The sequence below is a fragment of the Mastigoproctus giganteus genome, chromosome 5 (assembly GCF_048544385.1).
Source record: "Mastigoproctus giganteus isolate SK-2022 chromosome 5, ASM4854438v1, whole genome shotgun sequence".
NCBI classification, from domain to species: domain Eukaryota; kingdom Metazoa; phylum Arthropoda; class Arachnida; order Uropygi; family Thelyphonidae; genus Mastigoproctus; species Mastigoproctus giganteus.
The window spans coordinates 223,646,692-223,674,536 of NC_143579.1; the positions used below are offsets into that span (position 1 = coordinate 223,646,692).

Below are 27,845 nucleotides of genomic sequence, written 5' to 3' on the forward strand. Positions count from 1 at the left end.
AGGAGAAACTGTTGAAGATAAACACAAGAAAGGCACCCGGGGTGGATGGGATCTATCCAGTTATATTAAAGGAGGCAGCAAAGGAAGTAAGCAAACCCTTAGCCATAATTATGAGAACTTCCTTGGACTCAGGAGAGGTACCCATAGACTGGAAATGTGCAAATGTGACCCCAATTCACAAAGGAGGATCAAAGGCTGACACAAGTAATTATAGACCTGTGAGCTTAACTTCTGTTCCAGGAAAATTAATGGAGGCACTGGTTAAAGAAGCACTGCAGGATCATTTAGACAAGACTTCAGTTATAGCTCAGACACAGCATGGTTTTGTTAAGGGGAAGTCTTGCCTGACCAACTTGATTGGATACTATGATGCAGTCACAAAAGAACTGGATGCAGGGAATAACTTTGATATTATATACTTGGATCTTAGAAAGGCTTTTGATACTGTTGCACATGGAAGACTGCTACACAAATTGGAGCAGTGTGACATTGGAGGCAAATTGCTGCTATGGATAAAGGGGTGGTTGAGGGGGAGAAGACAGAGAGTGGTAATCAATGGACACTGCTCATCGTGGACTAATGTTATTAGTGGAGTCCCTCAGGGCTCAGTGTTGGGTCCACTATTGTTTTCTGTATTTATAAATGATATTGATGATGGTATATCAAGCTTAATGTCCAAGTTTGCAGACGACACAAAGGTTGGCAGGGTTGTTAAGGACACTACTGACGCTATGCTGCTGCAACAGGATCTGGAAAGGTTGAGCAGATGGGCTGAGAGGTGGCAAATGAAGTTTAACATTGACAAATGTAAAGTACTACACATGGGAAACAGCAACCCCAGAGCAATGTATCAACTCTGTGGTACTACACTGACAGTGGTAGAGAATGAAAGGGACTTGGGGGTGATTGTGCAGGCAGATATGAAGTTCTCTGAGCAGTGCAGACGGGCTGCAAGAGTAGCTCATGGAGTATTGTCAATGATATACAGGAATTTTTCCAGCAGGGATAAGGAGGTGATTATTCCATTGTATAAGGCAATGGTCAGGCCACACCTAGAGTACTGTATACAGGTCTGGAGGCCTCATTTCAAGAAGGATGTAGAGCTGCTGGAACGAGTACAGAGAAGGGCAACAAGATTAGTGAATGGAACAAAGGGGTGCTCTTATGAAGAAAGGCTTAAGTTTTGCAAATTACAGTGTCTGGAGACTAGGCACCAGCGAGGTGATCTGATAGAGGTGTATAAAGCCTTGAATGGTTTAAGCATGCTCAATGCTGATGGGATTCTTCCTCTAGCTCAGAAAAATCACCTGAGAGGGCATAAATTCAAATTGAGGAAAGACAGATGTAGGATAGACGTGCGGAAATTTGCCTTTAGCCAGCGGGTGGTTGGTTGGTGGAACAGACTGCCATCCCTTGTGGTGGAGGTTGATAGCCTAAATAAGTTTAAGGCTCAGCTGGACAGGTATTTTGAACGAACAGAGGGGTGAAGTGGAAGTGGGTTTTTTTTTTTTTTTTTTTTTTTGGCTGATGCTGCATAAGCTTGCTTTCTTGCATCAAATGCCTCTACTAATGCCAATGCTAATGCTCTCTCTCACACACACTCTCTCTCTCTCTCTCTCTCTCTCTCTCTCTCTCTCTCTCTCTCTCTCTCTCTCTCTCTCTCTCTCTCTCTCTCTCTCACTCACACTCTCTCTCTCCCCCCCCTCTCTCTTCCCCCCCTCTCTTCCCCCTCTCTCTCTCTCACTCTCTCTCTCTCACTCACACACACTCTCTCTCACACACTCTCTCTCTCTCACACTCTCTCTCACACACTCTCTCTCTCACACACTCTCTCTCTCACTCACACACACACACACTCTCTCTCTCACACACACACACACACTCTCTCTCTCTTTCTCTCTCTCACACTTTTGGCTGGTACAGCATAAGCCTCAGGCTTCCTTGCACCATATGGCTGGCTAATAATAATACTGTATCCTTTTTGCAACTACTTGTGTGTCTGAATACTTTTTGGCCATATATTGTTTATAGTAATGCCATCTTGCACTGTGAAATCTTAATACTTCTGGAAGGTTCTCTTTTTTGGGATCATACTAGAAAAAATTCACTAGTCTTGTAATGATAAAAAATACAATATAATTTTTATGTCTTTCCAAAAACATGGGTTGTTTTGTGAAAAATCTGTATGGAATAGAGAAAAATGGAATGAGGCCAGAAACAATTGTGGTATCATAGAAATAGTAATGCTATTTCTATGATACCACTGGTCATTATTATAGTAATCTAACTCAGCAAGGTATGAATGTAGAAGATTGTGCCTTCTTTTCATTGCTGTATGCTATTGGTTCTCAAATTTTTTCATTCTAGTAACACTTGAAATATTAATATGCTGTTTGTGGCACACCCAAAGAGTAATTGCCATTGATTTGAATTGAGCTTTTCCTTATCTCACAGTATACCCGAAGGAAACATATAGCATACATATACAATCATGTTTCTCCCCTAATTTATATATCCTAAATTGTTACCATTCCATCGGACACTTACTGTAGGTTCACATCAATTTATATATAGAAAAGTTATCAAATTCATTTGTTTTGATAACTTAATCATAATTATTATTATTATCAGTGCCGAATTTACATATGGGCTGAGCAGGCCAGTCCAGGGCCTCATAATCTAGGGTAGATTCAGCCTTCTGCCAAAAAAATAAATAAAATTTACCATTAATTTTATTTCATTTGTAACAATAAAAATCAGGGGCGTACCTAGGCCAAAATAATGTGTAAGCACAAATCCAAAATTCAGGAACACATCGATGGGAGTGCCGAATGCACTCTCCCTTGAATCCTTAATTTTACTATCTAGGCCCAGTTTCTTAGTAACATTAAACACATGACGTATGAGTCTATGACTTTTTTTTTTATTATTTTTTTTTATCGTATGATGTGAGCAATACATGAAGGAACCAGTTTTTTCCTGCTTCCTTCATGTATCGTGGCCGTGATGTCCAACCAGAGAGTACAGCACCATCGTAATATCCAAGCCCAAGGTGGGATTCAAACCTGCAACCTTTGGGTTGCCAGGCAGGCACTTTACCCGCCCAGCTAGCCCGGTCGGCAGTCTATGATTGTATAACAGTTACACAAGTGCATACTTACTGTTTAGTAAAGTTCATGGAAGCTTTAAAGCTACTTAGAATCAAATGATAAAGTCAGCTATGAAGCAATACAAGTGTTCAGATTACTGTCTATCATTATAGCACACGTTTTGAGGACAAGTGAGGATTCTTTTATATCATTGTGAATCACAATAATATTTAATTTTGACTTTTTGTGAAAATAATAATGAGTAAGCGATAAAAGTAGTGCTAGTAAATGAAAGCAACAAAAAAGAACAGAAGGAAATACTCGAGCGTTTAAAGCCAATCACGTCATGTGGCTTTGTACAGCAGGCAGAAACAGCCCTACATAATCCCTCAGATACAGAACATTCGTGTTTACAAACAGAAGAAAATCAAGTAGTCTACACTGAGCAGACTGAATAACAACCAGTTTATATACAGAACACAGCCTCCCAAGAATTTCAAGAAGAACTGTTGTCAGTAACTACCACTACGAGTACAGAAACTTCTGGAGAAAGTGTCAATGAAGTGACAGGACCCACAACCAAAGAATTAACACGAGGTGCTGAAGGAACATGCCATGAGATAGTTACACCAAAAGAAGCAGTTCAAGCTCATTACTGTCTTAAAGACTTGGAAAACAAAGCAAATGATCTTAGTGAAAACCCTACCATTGCAGACATAACTGTTCATGCTACTAGTGATTTCAGAGAGAGTGACGTAGGTTTGTGGACCACATTGAATAACAAGGAAATATTCTTGATTGAGAAAGGTCCATCAGAATGTCAGCAATGGGATGGACCTTTTACCAATTCAAACGAACATACAAAAACCACGCCAGGTTCTACTTAAAGAATTTATTCCATTCGACCAAAGTAAATGGAGAAACCTACCCTCGAGAATGGCTAGTGTATTCTCCCACAAAAGGAAAAGTCTACTGTTTTGTGTGCAAACTTTTCTCTAACCAAACTACCTCAACTACAGCTTTAGCTTCTATTGGATTCGATGATTGGCATCACACTTATCTTGTTCAAACCCACGGAAACTCTAAAAATCATATGGACTCTATGCTAACATACTTAACAAGAAAGCGTGGTCAAACACTGGCATCAAAACTCGAAGAGCAAATCAAAGCAGAGCAGGATTATTGGAGGCATTTATTTCAGCGAGTTATTGTAGTGATTTCCCTTTTGGCAGAACGTGGCCTGGCATTTAGGGAAGATGATGAAACATTTGGTTCACCAAACAATGGTAACTTTCTTGGAATGCTTGAATTAATTGCCAAATTTGATCCCTTCCTCTGTGCTCACATAAATCAGTATGGAGGTAAACTGGTCAGCCATCGTACTTATCCAAAATCATATGTGAAGAGGTTATCCAGTTGATGGCTAATAAAGTTTGAAAATTAATACTGAGCGACATCAAACAAGCAGGTTATTTTAGTTTATCAGTCGATTCAACCCCTGATGTTTCTCACGTCGATAAACTTACTGTCATTTTAGATATGTTTCTTCTAGTAATGAATTACCAGTTGAATGCTTTCTGAGTTTTTTTGAACTGAAAGATCACACTGGTGAAAGTATGGCAGAGCTGATACTGAACTACTTCAGTGAACTTGAAATAGATTTCAGTAAATGTAGAGGACAACCATATGACAATGCAGCCAATATAGCTGGAAAGTATAATGCCGTTCAACAAAAAATTCTGGAAAGGAACAAGTTTGCAAAGTTTATTCCATGTGCTGGACATTCCCTAAATCTAGGTGGACGAACCACAGTTTACTCATGCCTGGATGCAGTGAATTTTTTTGTCACAATAAATGAGCGTTATTGTTTTTTCTCAGCTTCTACAAAAAGATGGGCAGTGCCAAAAAATTCCTTGCCTCCTGAGTCAAAAGTTTCTAAACATTTATCAGACACAAGATAGGAGGCTCACGCCAAAGCTACTGCAGCTATTAGCGAAAGTTATGCTAACATTATTGAAGCCCTCAGTCATACTCACTGTGAGGAAACTGAAAAGGGAGATACTAGATGACAGACTGAAAATCTTCTGCAGAAAATGGAAGAATTTGAATTCATTTTCATGCTTCACCTTTGGACACATTTGCTAGATCAATTTCATAAAGTTAACAAGGCACTCCAAAGTTTGCAAATTTCATTGAGCACATATGCAAATATTTACAGCTGACTATTGCAGTTCATATCAAATACTCGGGCTTTGATGAAATTGATGAACAGCAAGCAAAATTTATACTACCGGATGTAGAGTACAAAACTGTCGAAAGAAGGCAGAGAGTACAAAAAAAATTTGGACAGCTTTTCCAAATGTGAAAACAATTTTCAGATTGTTCCTGTGTATAATGGTTACTAACTGTACTGGCAAAAGATCATTTTCTAGACTAAAAAGGATAAAGAATGATCTATGGTTAACAATTTCCCAAGATCGGTTGTCTGATCTAAGCATTCTCTGTATAGAAAATGATAAACTGTGACATACTGATTTTAATGATATAATTGATAAGTTTGCATCCAAAAAAGCTCAAAAGAAATTGTTCTGACTTTGTATAGTGTAATGTTATAACATAGCTATGATTCCCCTATGAATGTTCTGGGTGAACATCTTCATTAATTCCATACTTTTGTAAACTTATTAAAGGGCTGGCACCTCCGTAGAGCAGCAGTGCGTAGCACACGCTTCTTGATTAGACCGGGGTTCGAGCCCATCACCACCAAATACGGAGGATGCGGAAAGGTCAGGGAATGACCACCGCATATCCCAGAGCAATATGGCCTTAGTTGCTAATGCTCCTAAAAACCAAAAACAACAACTTATTAAAGGTTATAATTTTATAAACAATCTTTTTATCAATGCTAAAATTACAGCAATGTTCTATTTTCATTGAGTAGATAAAGAATAGAACAAGGTTTTGTTTCTCATGATCAGATGCTATTAATTTTGGGCTTCCCAAGGTCTCCTAGCCCAGGGCCTCCAGTTGCTTTAATCCGGCACTGATTATTATGAATAATGCTACAACAAAATGACAGTTCTCCCTAGAATTGAATGAATTAAATATTTATATACATACACACAATAAAATCCCATTACAGCAAATACCATTTTTATGAAAATTTCACTATAATTAAAATATTTCTAGGTCCTGACTAACTTCCCTTATTATTAGTGCATCGTGTTGCAGCATTTTTTTTTTTTTTTATGAAAAATTTAGTACAACAAAGTATTTCCAAAGTCCACCTATGTGTAAAATGTGTGATTCATTGTAAATCTGGTTTACAATGAAAGAAAAACTTTAGTGGAAAATTATGAATGGCATTATGTTTTAGCTCATGTAAATACAGCCACAGAAACACATGCACTTTAAGGAGAAAATGGAAGTTTAAAAGATGCAGAAAAAGAATCCATCACCACACCTCTTTTTGTGTATTTCACCTTTATGAATGATTATGCTCTATTTATTTATTTATTTCCCTTTGAGATACCTACATTTTCAATTTTAATTTTGTATTAATGCAAGAAAAAAGCTAAACATTAAAAGAAATCAACATATTAATATGTGAAAAGCTATAATAAGTTGTTTATACCATGCCATATTTCTATAAAAAAATTTACTTTCGAAACTCTGAAAAAATATTTTTACTTTTGCAGAACATATATTTCTTAATTTTATTTATTTATTATTAATTTTAATGTAAAATGGAGCAGAATTACTACTTATGTATTAGAAAAGTGCAGCAGAATTTATTTGTACAAATAACAATTATTTTAAAATAATTTTTAGTGATATTCATTTGAAAATTTCAATATGCAACTAATGTTTCTTATTGAAACTAATGACATTAAGAGTAAGAGATATGCAGATTTACTTAACAGGTACAGGTCAATGTTGAAAAAAGTCACGAGTTAGGTTTGAACGTGAAAGTGTCTTCAGTTCTGCCCAGACACGATAGGAGGCGTATATGATGAGAGCCCTGTTGATCAATTTGGCCCTGGAGAGATAGTGCAAGACTCAAGTGGTAGAATTTTTTTCAGGCTGGTCTGTGCTTGTTGACAGGAGAGACTGCTTCTACAGGGATGGGGTACACTTAAATAGAAAGTGTGCAAGAATATTTGCTGATGCTATTGAGGCAGTGTTAGGTGGGTCGGAAAACTGCTAGCTTGGGGGGGATACACAGACTAAAAGGCTAACAGTGGCCACAGGCATAAGCAAAAGTAATTCTTGCACTGCTTTTATTAGAATGAGCAGCAGCCTGGAAAGCAAGGCAATGGGGATTCCCAGAACTGCTGGGAGTCATAGTGAAACAAATAAATACATAGGCTGTGTTAGTGTAACTAAGAGTAGAAACAGGTACATGTATACTTGCATGTACACCAATGCTAGGAGTATAGTTAATAAATTTGATGAGCTTAAAGTGCTAGTCAAGACATCAAAGGCATATTGTTGGGATATCAGAGACGTGGTGTCACACAGATATAAGCAGTGCAGAATTGAAATTTGGGGAGTGCAATGTGTACAGAAAGAATAGACAGGACAGAACAGGAAGGAAGGAGGGGTTATGCTGTTAGTTAAGAAACACATAAAATCTAAGGAAGTGCATCCAATTGATGTTGGTGGACAATGCAATGTTGAGTCTGTTTGGTGTGAGATAATCACTGGGAAAGGAAAAATGAGAGTAGGTGTGTGTTATAGGCCTAATGAATCTGATGAGTATAATGAGCAATTGTGCAGAGAAATAGTGGGCCAGTAAATCAGAATGTCTTATAATGGGGATTTTAGCTTTCCACATATAGACTGGAACTTGTGGATTGGTCACTCGCACACTAGCAAGACTTTTGTGGATTTATTGGATGACTGTTTTCTACAGCAATATGTTGCAGAGGCAACTAGAGGGAATAATACTCTTGATCTGATTATCAGCAGTGATTATTCATGCATTAAGAATTTGCAGATAAGGGAACTGCTGGGTGACAGTGATCACAATATACTGATGTGGAAATTACTTAAGGACGTAACTACCATCAAGACTAAAGGGAAGGGCTTTTGTTTTCGTAAAGATGACTAGAGGAGTCTCAGACAGTTTTTAAATTCTGTACAGGGGGATGAACTGATGATGTTACCAACGTTGAATTCTAAATGGGAAGTCTTCAGGACTTAATTTTGGAGGTTACTAGGCTTTTCATTCCAACTAAGAAATACTATTCAAGGTTTAGGCCTAAATAGATGTCAGATGAACCGAGGCTTGTGTGAGAGAAGAAAAATGTATCGGATGCATATAAAGTATCAGGTGACGCAGAAGCCTATGGCAGATATAAACTAGTCTGTAATCAATTAATCAAGGAGGTTAGGCAAGCAAAGGCAGATTATGAGAAATCCTTTGCAAAGGATGCAAAGAAAAATAGGAAACAGTTCTTTACTTGTGTAAACTCTAGAAGGAAAGTGATGAATCAGATTGGACCACTTAACATCGATAGGTTGACTATTGATGATCATGCTCAGGTAGCTGATAAACAATGAGTATTTTGCATATACATTTAGACATGAGGAGTTATTCAATGAGGGGAGTGCTAGAAGTTTATTAAACTCTAACAGGGAGCTAAGTGATTGTGTAATAACTGAAGCAAAGTGGAGAGAAATTGTTGAAGTTAAACATAAAAAAGGCACCTGGGGTGGATGGGATCTATCCAGTTATATTAAAGGATACAGCAAAGGGAGTTAGCAAACCCTTAGCCATAATTATGAGAGCTTCCTTGGACTCGGGAAGTTGCCATGGACTGGAGGTGTACAAATATATCACCAATTCACAAAGGGGGTTCTAAAGGTGACACAGGTAACTATAGACCTATTAGTTTAACTTGTGTTCCGTGGAAAATAATGGAATCACTGGTTAAAGAAGCATTGCAGGATCATCTAGATAAGACCTCAGTAATAGTTAAGACACAGCATGGGTTTGTTAAAGGGAGGTCTTGTCTGACCAATTTGATTGGATACTATGATGTGGTCACAAAGGACTTAATGCCAAAAATAATTTTGATATCATATGCTTGGATTTCATGAAAGCTTTTGATATTGTTGCACATGGAAGATTGCTGTACAAATTGGAGAGGTATGGCATTAAGGGTAAGTTGCTACAATGGACAAAGGGATGGTTGAGTGGGAGTCGACAGAGAGTGGTAATCAATGGACACTGCTCTTCGTGGACAAATGTTATTAGTCGAGTTCCCCAGGGTTTGGTGTTGGGCCCATTGCTGTTTTGTATATTTATCAATGATATTGAAGAAGGTATATCAGGTTTAATCTCCAAGTTTGCAGATGATACAAAAGTTGGCAGGGTGGTTAACGACAGTAAAGACAGTGTTCTACTCCAACTGGATCTAGATAAGTTTGGCAAATGAGCTGAAAAGTGGCAACTGAAGTTTAACATTGACAAATGCAAAGTACTGTTTATGGGTAGCAATAACTGAAGAGAAATGTACCAACTGTGTGGTACTACACTCAGGGAAGTGGAAAGTGAAAAACACCTGGGGATAGTAGTGCAGTCAAATATGAAGTTTGCTGAGCAGGGACAGGGAAGTGATTATCCCGTTATACAAGGCAATGGTCAGGCCACACCTAGAGTACTATATACAGGTCTGGATGCCTCATTTTAGGAAGGATGTAGAATTGCTAAAACGAGTACAAAGAAGGGCAACAAGATTAGTGAGGGGAACAAAGGGGTGCTCTTACCAAGAAAGGCTTGTTCTGCAAATTGCAGTGCTGGAGATTAGGCACCTGCAAGGTGATCTGATTGAGACATATAAGGCCTTGAATGGGTTGAGCAAGCTGAATGCTGATGGGATTCTTCCTCTTGCTGAGATTAAGAACCTGAGGGGTTCTTAATTCAAATTGAGGAAAGACAATTATAGAATAGATGTGTGGATTTGCCTTTAGCCAGCGGGTAGTTGATTGGTGCAACAGACTTCCATCTTTTGTTGTGGAAGTTGATAACCTAAATAAATTTAAGGCTGAGCTGGACAGGCATCTGGAACGAATGGAGGGGTTAAATGGGAGGTTTTTTTTTTTTTGCCTGATGCTTCATAAGCTTGCTTTCTTGCATTGTATGCCTGTACTAATGCTAATGACAAAATGATTCAGGCATCCCTTCAAAGTTTTCCATTAAGGAATTTTACTGTGTGTGTGTGTGTTTGTGTGTGTGTGTCTTTTAAATTCTCTCACACCACCTAGAAGTTCCATAAAGTTAAAAAAAAAAAAAAAAAAAAAAAAGTCAAATCTAGCTCATTATCTGCTCCCTAAATTAATTGTAGACAATTAACCATTATTGAACTTTGAGTTAGAAAATAATGAAATATAATCATATTTCAAGAATACATTTTTAAAAAAGTCCAAATTTAAAACTGCTTTAAAAGAAGTTCAAGCCTATGTGACTGCTAAATATGGTTGATCATTGGTTTTATTTAAAAGTGATTAGTTATAGACTCCTCTGACCTGGTGGTGTCATGCCAAGTGTAAACAGAAAAAATTGAATTTTTTTAATGATTTAAAAATTTTATTATAATTGAAATATTAATATAATAAGAGAGTAAATATAATGTAATTTTCAGTGACAGCATAGTTATTTCTTGTTAGGAATTTGTTTATTAATAATTTATCCAATTTTATTTTTGGTAGATGCCCATAAAATGATAGGATGAGAATGTTTTTAAATGTTTCAGCACCACTAAGAAAATATGATTTTAAAATCTTTTTAATTTAGGTGTGAGCCAAATGAATTTGATTTTGATGATGAAGGTTTGGAATCTTCAACTCCAAGAATAACACCTCGGCGACGAGCAACTCCAGGTAAGAATTTTATAATACAAGGAATATTTGACTATAGAATATAGAATTAAACATTTCTCATTTCATACAGTTTTAGATGCTATACAGTAATTTTATTGCTACCGTCTCCATATGTGCAGACGGTATGAGTTATACCATAGTTAGGTGCCATTCCACTATCATATATAATTATTCATGGTTACGATCACTTCATTAGTTGTGGAGTGTAGGGGATTGATGAAGAAAATCCTAGACAGCTTCACAACTTTAAGTGAAGTTTAAATAACTTAGTATTGACAAAAAAAAAACCAAAAAAAACCTCATTTCAAATCAAGTGAATGTCAGCTAGATTTTTTTCAAATCCAGTTTAATTTCACTTGTTTTGAAAAATCTTTCTTTCTCTACTAGTAAGCTAAGAACTTTTCACTCAGCCATTGTTCAACCTGGTGAGTTTTAAGTTAATAATTACATTTATACTGACATAGCCTGGGTTAGCATGGGAGTGCAGTAGCACTCATTCTTGAATTATAAGTAAATAGCTCACAAGAAAAAGGATGACTGAAGCTTTCAGTCTCTTCAAGAAAGAGAGGACTATTCTAATTGGAGATGACTGAAACAAGGGATGGAGCCAGAGGTTCTGTTGAGTATTGAGTGATCTTTTGCACTACTTAATGAACTGTTTCAAGAGAAGAAGAAAAATTCTCTTCAGACATCAGGAAGTCAGGAAAAAAATAATGTTTTGTAATATAAAAGCAAATTTAAACTATTGTAACAATTTTTCTATGCTTTTCAGAAATATGTCAACGTTAAAAAAATACATTATATAGTATTTGTTATATGTAATCCAAATCTAAATAGTCAATAGTGAAAAATTAAAACTTTTTTATTAAATGAGTTTTAAAATGATAATAAAGCAAATTTTTAGCACTATTAAGAAATTAATAATCAAAGTTATAATAATCAACATTATGAAGAAAAACATGAAGTTTTTCTTAATTATTATTAAGAAAAATTTCCTGAGAGAAAAATTGCTATTTTTGATGTTTCCATCAAGCTGTACAAACACAATTAATAAAATTTATCCCCTTTTTAGAGGGGCTTAGAGGGGAACAGGTATCCTGTGTGTTATCAGACACTCAGCCTAAAACACTGATGGATCCAATATCTCTCTATTACAGAAGATTTAGGAGAAGTCCGGTTGGCCTGCCTCCCTAAAATCCACTCATGCACACCTTCTCGATGGTAAGCCCTGTTACGTCACTTAGGTGGCAACGAACGTGTAGAGTGGTTCTCTTCAAGATGCCTGGTCAGCATGAAGAGGAAAAGACCAACCCCTCCAGCAATATGAAAGCACGACGAAACAAATGGCCCTCAGTCCCCAGCAGCTTTCACTCTCCCTCTTACGGCAGCGAGAGGATTAGGGTGGAAGCAGAGGGTGCTAAGAATCTCTGGGTACGACCAGGCTGCCATGCACGGAAACTGAACTTGGCCTGTTATAACGTAAGAACACTCATCGGTGAAGACAGGATATTAGAGCTGGAAAAGGAATTAGAAAATGTGAATTGGAATATCATCGGTTTGGCTGAAACAAGAAGAAGAAATGAATCACTTATAAGTTTATCAAGTGGAAATCTGCTGTACACCAATGGAAACAGTGAAAGGAGTGAAGGTGGAATTGGGTTTCTGGTCCATAAAGATTTTAAAAACAACATTTTGGAATTCAAAAGTACATCACCAAGAGTGTCAAGACTAATACTCAAGATTTCTAAGAGATACAAGCTAAAGATTATAATGATTTATGCACCAACATCGAGCCATGATGATGAAGAGGTTGAAGAAATGTACACTGAAATTGAGACTCTTCTAGATGAGCAGAAAACCCACTACACTATTATTATGGGAGACTTCAATGCTAAGGTTGGAAAAAGACAAAACAGCACAGAAAGGGGAACTATAGGAAATTTTGGAATTGGTGAAAGAAATGAAAGAGGTGAAAGACACATGGAATTTGCAGAATCTCAAGGACTGTCAGTAATGAACACTTTTTTCAAGAAACGGGTGAACAGAAAGTGGACATGGAAGAGTCCAAATGGATTAACTACTAATGAAATCGACTTCATCCTCACTAACAGAAGATATATTGTGAATGATGTTACCGTCCTGAATAAGGTAAATGTTGGAAGTGATCACAGAATGGTAAGATGTACACTTGATATAGATGTAGGAAAGGAAAGGAAAAAACTGACTCGAGTAAATAATACAAAGGTCTTTGAAATAACAGAGGAGGAGAAAAAGCAGTATGTACTGGAACTTAAGAACAAGTTTGAGCTTCTGCAGACTGCTGAGGACCAAGATGTCGACGAGGAATATTACAACTTTTTGAAAGTGATAAAGCCCAAGAAACCTATAGGGAAAAAGAAATCCAAAGAAGAAAAAATTAGTCAAGAAACACTTGTCATGATGAACCGAAGACGACAAATGAAAAGCAAGAAAAACACTGACAGGGAGAAAATCGAGTATACTGAGTTATGCAAAGCCATTAGAAAGAGACTCAGAGAGGACATAAGAAGATTTAACACAAGAAAAGTAGAACAAGCATTAAGGGAAAACAAAGGATTTAAATCAGCAGCCATGAGCAGTAATACAGAAAGACAAATGATACTGAAACTGAAGAATAGCGATGGTGTACTTATAAACAGCAGAGAAGGCATAATTCAAATAGCAGAAGACTACTATAGAGAATTATACAAGGAGCAGGGGAATGATGCCAGCAGTGGGGAAGATGGATTGCAAAGTAGCAACGCATACGACATACCCAATATTCTTCCTGATGAGGTAGAGCATGCATTGAAGAAAATGAAGAATCAGAAAGCCCCGGGGGAAGATGAAGTTACTGTAGAGTTGTTAAAATTGGGAGGAAGAGACATAACACAAAAACTGGCAAGGCTCTTCACAAAGTGCATTAGAAAAGGTGTGACGCCTAAGCAGTGGAATAATGCAATCATAGTTTTGCTGCATAAGAAAGGAGATAAATCAGAAATTGGAAATTATAGACCAATTAGCTTGTTATCCCACATCTACAAGTTGTTCACAAGGGTCATTACTAACAGATTAGAAAGAATACTGGATGAGAATCAACCGAAAGAGCAAGCTGGCTTTAGGACAGGATTCTCAACTATGGATCACCTTCATGTAATATCACAGCTAATGGAGAAAGCAAATGAATATAAAATACCATTATGCCTGGCATTTGTGGATTATGAAAAGGCATTTGACTCCATACAGCATAAGGCAATGTTTCGGGCACTGGAAAGACAAGGCATTGATACCCCATATATTATGATTTTGAAGAAAATATACGAGAGTGCTACCTCCTTTATTAGACTAGACAAAGACAGTAGGAAATTTAAAATTGAGAAAGGAGTTCGACAAGGAGACACAATATCTCTGAAGCTGTTTACTGCTGCCCTTGAGGAAGCTTTCAGAAGATTAGACTGGTCGCAGAAAGGAGTCAATGTGAATGGAGAGTACCTAAACCATTTACGATTTGCAGATGACATTGTGGTCATAAGCCATGATCCCAAAGAATTAGAGGAAAATCTTAATCAGTTATGCACAGCTAGTAAGGATTTTGGACTAAAGATGAATATGGCTAAAACAAAAGTAATGATGAACAAGTATGCCACAGAAAGGGAAATAATGATTGAAGGAGCAGTAATTGAAAAGGTGGAGTCATATACTTATCTGGGACAAGTTATTAGCTGTAATAATGATAAATGGCTGGAAGTCAAGAGAAGAATAAATTTTGGATGGATAGCATTCAGGAAATATAGTCACATACTGAAGAGCAATATCCCAGTTTGTCTGAAACGTAAAATAATGGACCAATGTATACTCCCCATCATGACTTATGGAAGTGAAACTTGGGCACTCACCAAAAGAATGGAAGAGAAGCTGAGAACTACACAGCGAAGAATGGAACGAATCATATTGGGAATAAGACTGTTAGATAAGAAGAGAAACACATGGATTAGGCAACAAACTCAAGTAAAGGACATTCTTATCAAAACTAAAGAACTAAAATGGTCTTGGGCAGGACACATAGCTCGAAGACATGATGACAGATGGACTAAGAAAATAACAGAATGGTATCCAAGAGGAGCTAGAAGAAAACCTGGAAGACAAAGGCGGAGATGGATAGATGAAATTCATGAGTTTGTGGGTAGTAAATGGATGTCCAGTGCTCAAAACAGAAGGAACTGGAAAGTTGCTGGAGAGGCCTTCATCCTGCAGTGGATTGAAAATGGCTGATGATGATGATGATCCCCTTTTTAAATCTCATATATTCTTCATAAACCTGTTTGTGACAGGATGTGTACAGAATTATATCACCAACTTTGTGTTTGTCACAAAAGAAGCAATATCAAGCTGTGCTTTCTTCATCTTTCCTTTTGGCGAACATCTATTTAAGCCTGACTAGTTTATCATAAGCCTTTTGTTGCTCCATCTGTAGTGCTTTTTTCTGTAGACTTCAGCAATTTCAGTATAGGTCTAGGGACTTGCTTTCTTTGTTTATTTTCTGAAATAACTGCCATAGGAATTGGCGGAAGTGCTGGTATAGGCAAATGAATCCTAATTGTTTTCTGGAAAATGCCTGTTGAGTGAGATCACGAGTTGGTATAGCTCAGTGGTGGGCAACCTCTGGCCCGCAAACGTGCATAATCTAGCCCACAGTTGTTTTCAATACGTATAATAAATGGCAAGCCATTTATTATATATATTTTTGAATTAATGGAATTTCTGACATAAATTTAGAAAATACTCTGCGCATTGCTACGACAAATATCAATCTAGATATCCATTCACTGATAGAAAAATAAAGTGTCAAATCTCTCATTAAATATTATAAAAAAATATATATATATATCATCATCAGCCATTTTCAATCCACTGCAGGATGAAGGCCTCTCCAGCAACTTTTCAGTTTCTTCTGTTTTGTGCAATGGCCATACATTTACTACACGCAAACTCATCAATTTCATCTGTCCATCTCTGTTGTTGTCTTCCAGGTTTTCTCTTTGCTCCTCTTGGGTACCATTCTGTTATTTTCTTAGTCCATCTGTCATCATGTCTTCGAGCTATGTGTCCTTCCCAAGACCATTTTAGTTCTTTTAGTTTTAATAAGAATGTCCTTAACTTGATTTGCTGCCTAATCCATGTGTTTCTCTTCTTATCTAACAGTCTGATTCCCAATATAATTCGTTCCATTCTTTGCTGTGTAGTTCTCAGCTTCTCTTCCATTCTTTTGGTGAGTGCCCAAGTTTTCTCCATTTGCTTTCCCCATTAGCTGTGACATTACGCGAAGGTGATCCATAGTTGAGAATCCTGTCCTAAAGCCAGCTTGCTCTTTCCGTTGATTCTCATCAAGTATCCTTTCTAATCTGTTAGTAATGACCCTTGTGAACAATTTGTAGATGTGGGATAACAAGCCAATTGGTCTATAATTTCCAATTTCTGATTTATCTCCTTTCTTATGCAACAAAACTGATTGCATTATTCCACTCCTTTTGCACCACACCTTTTTATAATGCATTTTGTGAAGAGTCTTGCCAATTTGTGTCATGTCTCTTCCTCCCAATTTTAACAACTCTACAGTAACTTCATCTTCACCCGGAGCTTTCTGATTCTTCATTTTCTTCAATGCATGTTCTACCTCATCAGGAAGGATATCAGGTATGTTGTATGTGTTACTAATTTGCGATCCATCTTCCCCACTGCTGGCATCATTCCCTTGCTCCTTGTATAACTCTTTTTGGTAGTCTTCTGTTATTTGAATTATGCCTTCTCTGCTATTCATAAGTACACCACCGCTATTCTTCAGTTTCAGTACCATTTGTCTTTCTGTATTACTGCTCATGACTGCTGATTTAAATCCTTTGTTTTCCCTAAATTTATGTCCTCTCGGAGTCTCTTTCTAATGGCTTTGCATAACTCAGTATACTCAATTTTCTCTCTGTCAGTGTTTTTCTTGCTCTTCATTTGTCGTCTTCGGTTCATCACGACAAGTGTTTCTTGACTGATTTTTTTCTTCTTTGGATTTCTTTTTACCTATAGGTTTCTTGGGCTTTATCACTTTCAGAAAGTTGTAATATTCCTCGTCGATATCTTGGTCCTGAACAGTCTGCAGAAGTTCAAATTTGTTCTTAAGTTCTAGTACATACTGCTTTTTCTCCTCTTCTGTTATCTCAAAGACCTTTGTATTATTTACTCGAGTCAGTTTTTTCCTTTCTTTTCTTACATCTATATCAAGTGTGCACCTTACTATTCTGTGATCACTTCCAACATTTACCTTGTTCAGGACAGTAACATCATTCACAATATATCTTCTGTTAGTGAGGATGAAATTGATTTCATTAGTTGTTAATCCATTTGGGCTCTTCCATGTCCACTTTCTGTTCACCCTTTTCTTGAAAAAAGTGTTCAATACTGACATTCTTCTAGATTCTGCAAATTCCATGTGTCTTTCACCTCTTTCATTTCTTTCACCAATTCCAAAATTTTCTATAGTTCCCCTTTCTGCGCTGTTTTGTCTCTTTCCAAACTTAGCATTGAAGTCCCCCATAATGATAGTGTAGTGAGCTTTCTATTCATCTAGAAGACTCCCAATTTCGGTTTACATTTCATCAACCTCTTCATCATCATGGCTCAATGTTGGTGCCTAAATCATTAGCTTATACCTCTTTGAAATCCTGAGTAGTAGTCTCGTCATCCTTGGTGATGTACTTTTGAATTCCAAAATGTTTTTTTTTATATATCTTTATGGACCCATCTCCGTGGGCAGGAGCAGCAGTGCATAGCACATGCTTCTTGATTAGCCCGGGGTTCGAGCCCGTGAGCCACCAAATACGGAGGATGTGGGAAGGTCAGGAAATGACCACCGCATATACCCGGAGCAATATGGCCTTAGTTGCTAATGCTCCTAAAAACCAAATAGCAACAACATATCTTTATGGACCAGAAAGCCACCTCCACCTTCACTCCATTACTGTTTCCATTGGTGTACAGCAGATTTCCACTTGATAAACTTATAAGTGATTCATTTCGTCTTCTTGTTTCAGCCAAACCGATGATATTCCAATTTACACTTTCTAATTCCTTTTCCAGCTCTAGTATCCTGTCTTCACTGATGAGCGATCTTACGTTGTAACAGGCCAAGTTCAGTTTCCGTGCATGGCAGCCTGATCGTACCCAGAGATTCTTAGCACCCTCTGCTTCCACTCTGATCCTCTCGCTGCCGTAAGAGGGGGGAGTGAAAGCCGCTGGGGACTGAGGGCCATTTGTTTCGTTGTGTTGTCATGTGCTGGAGGGTTTGGTCTTTTCCTCTTTACACTGACCAGGCATCTTGAAGAGAACCACTCTACACGTTCGTTGCCACCTAAGTGACGTAACAGGGCTTACCATCGAGAAGGTGTGCATGAGTGGATTTTAGGGAGGCAGGTCAACCGGACTTCTCCTAAATCTTCTGAAATAGAAAGATATTGGATCCATCAGTGCTTTAGACTGAGTGTCTGATAACACACAGAATGCCTGTTCCCCTCTAAGCCCCATGTATATATATTTGTATATATTGCCATTTTTGTTACCGGAATTGTATTTGTATTTTGTTACTATAATTGTTGTAATTTTGTCTTTAATTTGTATTTTGTTTTTCTTGTTAACAAAATTAATTATATGTACGTGTATGTATAATTATTACAATAAATAACATAAAACCATTTATGAAAATTTTTTCATTATGCACAATTTTAATAATCCTAAAAATCTGGAAAGCTAAAAAAAATTGGCCCATGTGTACCTCACAGACATTTTGTTTGGCCCGCTATTTATAAAGCTTTCCCACTCCTGGTATAGCTGAACTTATATCATTGTAAAATGAATGATATAGGTTCGGCTATATTGCTGCTAAATGCGAGGTCTTACACTTGTGGGAATAACAACCCACAAATAAATTATACACTTGGTGGGATTGAATTAAAAACAGTGGAGGAGGAAAGGGGTCTGGGAGACAATACGAGCAGAAATGAAGTTTTCTGAACAGTGTAAATAGGCAGCCAGAAAAGCCCCTGGTGTCCTATTGATGATTTATCAAACTTTATCCTGTAGAGATAGGGATGTCATAATCCCACTCTATAAGGCAATTGTAAGACCACATTTGGAATACTGTGTTCAAGTATGGAGACTTCATCTGAAAAAAAAGCTCCTTGAAAGGGTCCATCTGAAAGCTCCTTGAAAGGTTCATCTGAAAAGAGCTTCTTGAAAGGGTCCAAAGACTGGCAACTTGAATGGTGAGATCGGCAGGACAACTGTATGAGGAAAGAGGTGGGCTACAGAACTTGGCAACCAGGCACCTCACGGGTGACCTGATTCTGAAAGGGATCAGTAAAATGGAAGGTGGAATTCTCACTGTTATAAAAAAATTCCAGAACTTGGGGTCATAAATTCAAATTACAGGGGTTGAGGTTTAGTTAGGTTGTAGAAAGTTTTCTTTTAGCCAGCAAGTCATTGATTGCTGGAACAAGTTATCCTTGCAGGTAGTTGAGGCATAAATACAAAGGTCAACTGGATAGTTACCTGTGTGAGAAGGGAAGCATATAATTTGTGTTTTCTTATCTACTTGAGGGGTTTTTTTGCCATTGCAGCAAAAGTCTGTGGCTTCCTTGCACTATATGGTGAATTACTACTATTGTTATGATATAGGTTCTGAATCAGTAATTCAGTCATTCAATCATAATTGAATCAGTTTGGGATACAACTTTAAAAAAAAGGTAGTAACCATTAAAATAAATATAATTATGATTATATTTTACACTAATCAAGTTCCTAAGTATAAAAATTTAGCTTTTATCTACTGAAATAGTTGTTCAATCCAAGGAACCCAAACCAGCCTATTCTAGCCAACCAATCACCATTTTATATTATTAAAATTTTTGAAACTATATTGCAACTTTACACAGAGAATAAGATGGAAATGACTTGAAATAAACATTCACCGAACTGTGTGAGTTAAATTTTATTCTATATCATTAAACAGCTATTACAATAATAGATAACATTAAAATTATATCAGATCTTTTCCTTAGAGAAAAATTTCTTCAACTAAACTGAAACCAATATAGTGAACTCTAGTGGTCAAAAGTAACACACTTTTGTTACCAGATGGTAGTGGAATTTTAAATTATATGAAATTTCTTGGTCGTCCAGTCAAAGCACCGCTTGAGGTTGGGAATGGTTGCCCCATTCCCAACCTCAAGTAATATGGTTGCCCCAGTTGAGGCAACCATATTAAATTTAACTCACACCGTTCAATAAATATTTATTTCAAGTCATTGCCATCTTATTCTCTGTGTAAAGTTGCAATATAGTTTCTAAAATTTTAATAATATAAAATGGAATAAGTTAGTAATAGAATAAGTTATAAAATGGAATAATAAGTGTAAATAATACATTTTTATGTGTATAGTGCAATACACATGTGTATTTTTCTTACTTTCCTTTTAATATTGATTTATTTAATTTTTGTTTTTATTGAGTAGTTAAGTGAAGCATAAATTAACTTGGCAAATCCAAAAATTTGACCATGGAAACTCATTTCTCCTTAATAACATCTAAATGTACATTTATAATAAACATGTCCAATTTAAAACAAAAAAGCTTGCTAAATCAGAACCTAATTTGTAGGAACATTAGAAATCATGTTCTTATCTGTAGCTGAGTGGTCAGGAGCGCAAGTGCAGTGGCACACACTCTTTGAGTAGACCGGGATTCAAGCCCCTGACTGGTAAATATGGTCAATCTGCCAACCTGCACTGGATCAGCATGGCAGATTATGGACCATTTCCCTCAACATGAATTGAGGAGGTTTTCATCCTGCAGTGGGTTGATAATGACTGCAGTTAACCTTTTTTTCTTTACCTTTCATATGTGATTAAGGTGGCATGATATATTTTATTATATCGTGCCACCTTAAAAAACTGAAACATGTTTTGCCAAACAGAAAGGTAGGATAGAACTTTCTTAATGCTTCAGATGCAGGTACTACTGAAGTACATGATCCTACTTCATTTCCTCTCCTACAATAACACATAACATTGTTAACAGTGATACAAAGTAAAGCAACACCTCTGTCAGTGATATCATGTTAAGGCTTGTATTATATGTGAAAGGTTGTTGAGGAAATAAAGTCCATGTCCATACCTTATCACCTATATTTAAAATGTGTAGTTATGATTTTTCAGGTGGATAATAATGTTTCCTTATAAACCATGCTATGCAAACTATTTGATTCAATATATTTTGTAGTCATACAGGTAGTTCCTTGAAAATTAGTATCTGAGATTGCTGCACTCCCATCAACCAAACTATCATGACTTGTCACTGTTTGTTCTCAAACAGAACTGAAAAAATCTATTCTTCTCAAATCTAGCCAAGCTAATTAAAGAGTAGTATGAAATTAAAGATATCTAGGGATATTCTTAAATTAATCCCTCTCTGTAGTTGCCTGTGTTTATTATTTTTAATTCTCATGTTTGTAGCTATATATATCATGTATATGTGACTTACAAGATATTAAATGACAAAAATTTGATATTCCTTCATTTCAGGAGGAAGTGGACAGAAACGAATTGCTCGTTTGGATAAGGTGATGTTTGATATTAGGAGACACCGTAAGTTAGATGAATTAGAACAGTTAAGAATTCAGTCTCCAACAACAGTGGCAGCTATAACATTAGCATCAGTTGCAGAAAGAAGTCCAGGAACAAATATTGAAATCCCAACTATCCCTGATAATTGAAATGTTTAAAATATTTACATTTCTTTATTTTGTAAATATTTTATTATCATTAAACTTTAAGATTGTTAGCAGAAAATATTAATTGGTAATTGTGTTAAATGTAATTTTGCTCTCATATTAAAAATATATTAACAGTGCTAGATTAAGCTGTGCAAGGCCATAATTTATGATAAAGGTGAGTTACCTATTAAAAATTTTATAAGAATTTAATAAGAATAATTCTATTACAACTGACATCAATGCTAGAGTATGCATCCTTCAATTACTGTGTTTTCGTTCAACCTACATCATGAATTGCTTTGTTACTGAAGAAGTTTGGCTATAAAAAATAAAAGCTATGTGTGTTTTTGTATGCCTGTCCTTGCATATAATTATCAAGCAGTTAAAATTAGTAGCATCTTTCCTGTTCAATTACTGAAGTGTGATAGCATTGTGTTTGATGCATGCTTGACATGGCAGCATCACTCAATGTAAAGACTTGCTTGTTTCAGCTGTTTACAACTGTAGTAAGAATCTCCGACGTCCAGTCACTGCAGCACACAGTTTTTTCAATTATAGTTTCTTTCAAGTTTTGCTCAGCAACACTGAAGATAACACTCAGATGCTGACTTTTTTTTTAACTTGTGAAAAAAAGCATGGCTAGTGTGTGGCAAGCAGGATTTTATTTTTAAAAAATTAAAAATATATGTTTTTAATTTAAAAAAATGGATTATTCACAATTGTCCTTAATTGATGGAAAATAAAAGGTATCATCAAAAAGTGAACTACAGAGTGGACCAAAAGTAGATATACAGTTCTGATCGGGTCATGGTATTTTATTTTTCGTTATTATTTCTTTTTAGTTTATAGGTAATAAGAAGGATATTTTATTTTTATTTTTCATTATGATTTCTTTTATTTTACAGGTATTGAGAACGATGGCAGGGAGTCTGGGTGAAGAAAAAAGAAAGTGGATTCTGAAGCAATATTGGAAGACTGAAAATGCCGAAAAGGTGCACAGAGCATGGCAAGAGGCATTTGACACTGTTCCACCAACCAACACATCTGACAATTTATCGTATCAGAGATAAATTTGATACAACAGGTTCAGTGGTTAATGCCCCAAATTCTGGACATCCTTGGACATCTGTGACAGAGGAGAATGAGATGAGAGTCATCCTGACATTCGTGAAGTCCGAAAAAGTCCATGCGACGGTCTGAATAGGTCGGTGTGGATAGCTCCTGAGACGTGCATCTCAGGAGATATCTTGCAACCGAGAACGTCCATACCGAGAACGTCCTTGCGACACTTAATGCATAAATTGAAATTGAAGCAATACCATCCAAGACTCTTACATGGCCTTTTGTAGGACGATTCAGACCATCGGTTGCAATTCTGTGAGATAATGTGTAACCAAATTTCTGACCAACCAGACCTTCTTGATAAGATCATCTGGTCAGATGAAGCCTATTTCAAGTTGTCAAGCCACGTGAACAGGCATAATTGTGTGTACTGGGCAGATGAAAATCCTCATGTGACTATTACAACTGAACTGAATCAGCCAGGTGTCACTATGTGGGGTGGACTGTCCAGCAATGGTGTCATGGGGCCCGTTTTTTTTTTTTTTTTTTTTTTTTTTTTCGATACAACTGTGGATGGTAACAATTACCTAAACATGTTGCGCAATGTGGTGATGCCATAACTTGCAACCAGGTTCAGACTCGCAACTTTCGATGAACTGTTCTTTCAACAAGATGGGGCCCCTCCTCATTTTGTTTTGACGGTACGGAGCTACCTTGACGCAACCGTCCCACAACGTTGGGTCGGGTGATGTGACAGCATTGAATGGCTGCCACGTTCACCCGGCTTACACCTATGGACTTCTTTTTTTGGGCTTAGTAAAGGAGAAGGTTTTTGAGAGGAAGCCTCACACAGTGGATGAATTGAAGGAGTTCATCTCCCAAGTATTTATCGACATTGGTGCTAACCAGAATTTGTGTGTCACAGTGTCGGGGACAGGTTCCAGGAACATTGCAGCATTGATGGAGGACATTTTGAGCACCTAAGAGACTAAACATGACCTGATCAGTACTGTATACCTACTTAATAAAAAGAATTTTATTTGAATAATTATGTCAAAAGACATTTTCATGACAAAAAATTGATTATGCAGCTAAAAAATATAAATGTATAAGTAAAAAAATTATACTTACTAAAAAACTAATTTCAAAATTGATATGTTATGAAAATAATTGCTTTCTGTTCACAAAAGTTCAGAATGGTTTATGGTTTTTTTTTTTTTTTTTTGGCCCAACTTTTTTAGTCCTCAGAAAAGACATCTCTTGAGTAATTGGTTAACTTCAAATATAAAAGTAGCACAGTGTTCAATGTTGGAGAAACTAAGTGAATATTATCCTGGGTTTTGGTGACAAAAGCATTCCTTATCTGGATAATTTTCCTTTTCAATAGAGATGGAACCAATTTATTTTTACAATGTGCCATCATTGTCTTCAGGATTGTCACAGATTTACATTACTTCTAGAGCAAAAGTTGAAAAAATTCTCTGGAATTCGGATCAAGAAGTTGATGAAATCAGATTATGCGATACATAAATAGTATAGAGGATATTATTGCTTCCAAAAAAAGTGATAACTTCGTTTTTAAAGTAATAATAAGTTTGTTTTTTAACCATACTCTACAGTTTTTTAAATTTTTATTTTTTAATTTAAAAAATATTCAGGTTTCATTTTTGACAATTTTCATCTAATGCTAGGCAATCAAGCCAAAATAAGAAAGTAATACTTAAAATTATTTATGTACAGAGTTTTCATTTTTACAAAACTTCAAAATTTCATTAAGAAAATTGCTCTAGAGTCCACCCCTTTCCAGAAACTAACTGTAGGGAGACCGCTTATATTTGGGCAGCCCACTACTGAAAAGTTAATAACATTTATTAGGGAATAGGGGTGCAAGAACTAACATTTTCCTGATGATTTGAAGGTTGGAAGGGTGATTAGTGACCAGAACCAGGCTGTGCTGGTTCAACAGGATTTGAACTGATTACAACTATGGTCGGAAAAATGGAAAACGTAGTTTAACACTTCTAAATATACAGTCTTGCACCCAATGCCATTCAGAAATAGGAGGATGGAGAATTTAATTATGGTGAGTACAGCATGTTCAAGAGAGAGGAAAGGTTTAAGGGGATGGAGGAGTCATGATTATAAAAAACTCTGAAAGCTATCAGACTACCTAAGCCAGGCAAGACTAAGGTACAAGATGATTATCGGGGTACGTTACAGACCAAATGAGTCTGAGGGGATGCTAAAAATCGAAACCAATTTGAACAGTCAGCCAGGTGTGATTGCCTCATTATGGGCAGCTTTAACTCATTCTGAATGTCCACTTTATTGGGCATCTACCTAATTGCAACTATGTTTCCCTGGTAAAGTGTACTGCTCCATTTTGACTCAGTTGCATCCCACAGTTAGTTCAAATCAAATGATTGTGGATGTATGCTCTGAAGAGCTCATTCTGCTCCATCCCACAGCTGCTCGATTATATTGATTGACTTAGGGAAGCTACAACAGTAGGCTGAATTCACTTTCATGTTCCTGGAACCAGTTCTGTGCAATTCCAGCCTTATGACTGGAATTAATGCCCCGAAATCTGGACATCCTCGGACATCTGTGACAGAGGAGAATGAGATGAGAGTCACCCTGACATTCGTGAACAGTCCGCATATCCTCGAAGCAATATGGTGCATTATCTGTTAGAAGAACCCAGTTGCAGATTGATATACTACAGAAGGAAAGTAATTAAAGATAACCTGTAACATCAGAATGTTGCTCCACTGGTATCAAGAAGTCCAATGTGCACAAAGAAAATACTCCACACAATTACACCACCACTAAAAGACTGCTATACAAATTGGAGCAGTGCGACATTAAGGGCAAGCTACTCCTTTGGATAAACGGATGGTTGAGTAGGAGAAGACAGAGTGGTTATTAGTATCCATTATTCTTCACAGATTAATGTTATTAGCAGAATTCCCCCAGGTTTCAGTGCTGGGCCCATTGACACAGCACTTTTTTTCTATAGTCAGTTCTGCTATAACTTGGTACATGTGTTCCTGAAAATCTCCACGTTATGGTATTTCATGCATTGAAAACAACAGGGCTTATGGGAATAATAGGGATAGGAGCAGAGCACTCAAAAATATGTTCAGTCTTGGTAAGTAAAACACTAAAAAAAGTTAAGAAACCCAATAAAATTGCTAACACAGGTTGAAACGTCTTCAATTTCTAATAAATGAATAAATATTACAGTAAATATAGCACTTTACCTTGACAAGATATGAAGTTTGCTTGATTGATATTTCTGTTCAGGCGCCTCTGTAGCCAGGTGGGCAGGAGCAGCAGTGCATAGCACGCACTTCTTGATTAGACTGTGGTTCGAGCCCGTGAGCCACCAAATATGGAGGATGCGGAAAGGTCAGGGAATGACCATCACATATCCCCGGAGCAATATGGCCTTAGTTGCTAATGCTCCTAAAAACCAAATAATTTCTGTTCACTGACTTTTTTTTTTTTTTTTCCCCAGATTGTAAAATTTAAAACAGTGAAAAGGATAACTACAAATACAGGACGCACAAATTGCACAAGTGAGACAAGTTTACGAAGCTTAAAAAATAGGAATGAAGAGAAAATTTATGTTTTTATATGATTGAAGGGAAAAAGGAAATACCTTTCACCATAATAACGTAAAAAAAACCCACAGAATTCCAGCTATTGGTATTATTGTAAATGTGGTAAGATCGAGTTTACTACCTGTTTATAATTAGATTGCACTAACTGAAAAGCCCAATAAACCGGGAACTGCAAATTGTTTTTATTGTTTTATGGTAGTGCACTCCAGAAATTGCTCCTCTGGTCATGCTATCACACCTCACGAAATTTCTGTTCAAACAGAAAATTGTGAGTTTCTGAAAACATGAATCGGCCTACACTATCACGTGTTATCTTGTGAATACAGCAAATGACAACAGTGTGTCTCCGACCAATACAACTACAGTAAATGGGAAATATAGCTCTCACACATTCGAAGTTTGACATTTTTTAAACTTCGTAAACTTGTATGTATTGCTGCACAGGTTGGTACGTTCAGCTTGGTGCCAGGTTTTGCATTCACCTGATGTTACTCACAGACGAAATTGCACATGCGCCAACGCGAAAATCGCATTATACTTGCATTGGTCCCTAATATATCAGTCGCCTTGGAGCAAATTTGCATTGAAAAAATGCACATTAAAGCAGAACTGACTATTTATTTATGATATTAATCACAATATGCTACTGCAACAAGTTATTGACAAATTAGCAGATGTGCTGATGATGTGGCAGTTGAAGTTTAATATTGAAAAATTTATTTTCCATTATGCTCAGCATAGGGGAAAATAAAAAAAGATCTGGGGGTAATTGTGCACTCAGATATGAAGTTCTCTAAGCAGTGCAGACAAGCTGCCAGGATAGCTCATGGGGCTTTGTCAATGATGTACTGGAACTTTGCTAAAAGGGGTAAGAAAGTAATTGTCCCATTGTACAAGGCAGTGGTTAGGCTGCATCTTGAGTACTTACTGCATACAGTTCTAGAGGCCTCACTTTAGGAAGGATATGTATCTGTTCAAAGAGATGCAGAGAAGAGCAGTAAGATTAGTGAGAGGAACAAATGGGTACTTTTACCAGGATAGACTTCAGTTCTGCAAACTGTGGCACCTGCAAGTAAGATTTAATTGAGATATTCAGGGGTTTGAATGGATTGAGTAAGTGCAATTCTGATGAAATTCTGTCTTGCACAGACTACACACACACAAGAGCATAAATTCAAATTGAGGAAGGATGGTTGGAAGGTAGATGTGTGCAAATTTGCCTTTGGCCCTGGTGGTCAGTTGTTAGTACAAACTTCCATCTGGTGTAGTAGAGTTGGGTAGTTTGAAAAAATTCCAGGAAGAATTAGACAAACTGTTAGAAGGATGAGCAGGTGAAATGGAAAGTGTTGG

At 36.8% G+C, this 27,845-nt stretch overlaps 1 protein-coding gene across 1 annotated transcript in view; it reads left to right on the forward strand.

The window, feature by feature from the left end:
• Pa1 (PTIP binding protein Pa1) overlaps window positions 1-23,392 on the forward strand; it is a 31,311-nt gene extending 7,919 nt beyond the window's left edge. The window contains exons 2-4 of the mRNA XM_090373748.1: window positions 10,891-10,976; window positions 21,617-21,982; window positions 22,713-23,392. Coding sequence (XP_090229874.1) covers window positions 10,891-10,976; window positions 21,617-21,807 — 277 coding nt within the window. The 3' untranslated portion in view covers window positions 21,808-21,982; window positions 22,713-23,392. The remainder of the gene's footprint in view (window positions 1-10,890; window positions 10,977-21,616; window positions 21,983-22,712) is intronic.
• The last annotated feature ends 4,453 nt before the right edge of the window (window positions 23,393-27,845 follow it).